The following is a 1,065-nucleotide window of genomic DNA, read 5'->3' on the forward strand; positions in this document are numbered from 1 at the left end:
AAAGAAGAAGTGGTTAACATTAGGAAATCCAGTTCCTGGATTGGCTGTTGAGAAACACTTGTTGCGATAAGTTTCATAACAAGACATCTTTTCTGAAAAGCAAGTGATAACATCACACAAATCAAAGACAAATGCCAATTGTCACAACCATGAATGATCACAAGGCGAATTCAATTAACTTAACATGTGCCTATATATTCTTGAAATATGTTTAACCATAAAATTGCCGTATTGTTTCTTACACCCGAGTCAAAGATAAAAATATTTGACAACCAAACAAGTCAAACAAAACCAGTTATATTATTGCAGTTTTCCTTGGCAAACAAAACACGTTAGTAATGGATCAAGTTGGTGTTTCAACATTGTGTAGTCTACAACAAACCACTGACATCTTGGTAAAAGTTAGATAAATAAAGATTATAGATTATTTATAAAAACCTTTCACTGAAGTGATATATCTAAGTGCCACGGGAGACCAGGCAATTTACAACTTTTATACCGGGATCATATGATTGAGCAAAACAAGCAGGTAAAATAAATTGTAATTTATTCCAGGAAAAGACATACACACAATGGATCACAATATGCAATAGAAAACACATATACTGGGGATCTGGGCTAACGAACGAAACTTTCTTAGTCCAAATGGCTACAAAATGAAGTCTGTATGAGCCCTTTCCAATGATCGGGAGGTACTCACTAACGACCTAGAACTCAATTGGGCATGCAGTTCCAGCCGCGACCACTACATTCCATTCTCGCCTTGAAATCTCTGAAGCCGGCTCATGTCTATTTCTCTCAGAGTATCTTTTTGGGATCTTGAATTTGCCGCTGGTGGTTTGGCGCCTAGAATCTGAGGTTCTGCTTGGCTGCTAGGTTTCTTATAGGTTTTGGAGTCCCATTCACAAAACACTACAGCCAATCAGCGCGTGGGAATTTCTCTGCCAGCCTATCACCGATTTGCCGGTATTCTGAAGCCGGGCGGGCACAGATTTCAATTCTGCTAAGGAGCATGCACCAACCTGGCACCTCTGCCTCTTAGCATATTGAACCCCCTGCTGTGTC

General features: G+C 39.7%; 1 protein-coding gene across 1 annotated transcript in view; it reads left to right on the plus strand.

Annotated features, from left to right (window-relative positions):
* The window catches only part of LOC142490308 (matrix metalloproteinase-20-like), a 35,271-nt gene extending 35,220 nt beyond the window's left edge, over positions 1-51 (plus strand). The window contains exon 11 of the mRNA XM_075592421.1: positions 1-51. This exon is cut by the window's left edge and continues 50 nt beyond it. Coding sequence (XP_075448536.1) covers positions 1-51 — 51 coding nt within the window.
* Positions 52-1,065: the final 1,014 nt, after the last annotated feature.

Source organism: Ascaphus truei, chromosome 3, assembly GCF_040206685.1.
Source record: "Ascaphus truei isolate aAscTru1 chromosome 3, aAscTru1.hap1, whole genome shotgun sequence".
In the NCBI taxonomy this organism is placed as follows: Eukaryota; Metazoa; Chordata; class Amphibia; order Anura; family Ascaphidae; genus Ascaphus; species Ascaphus truei.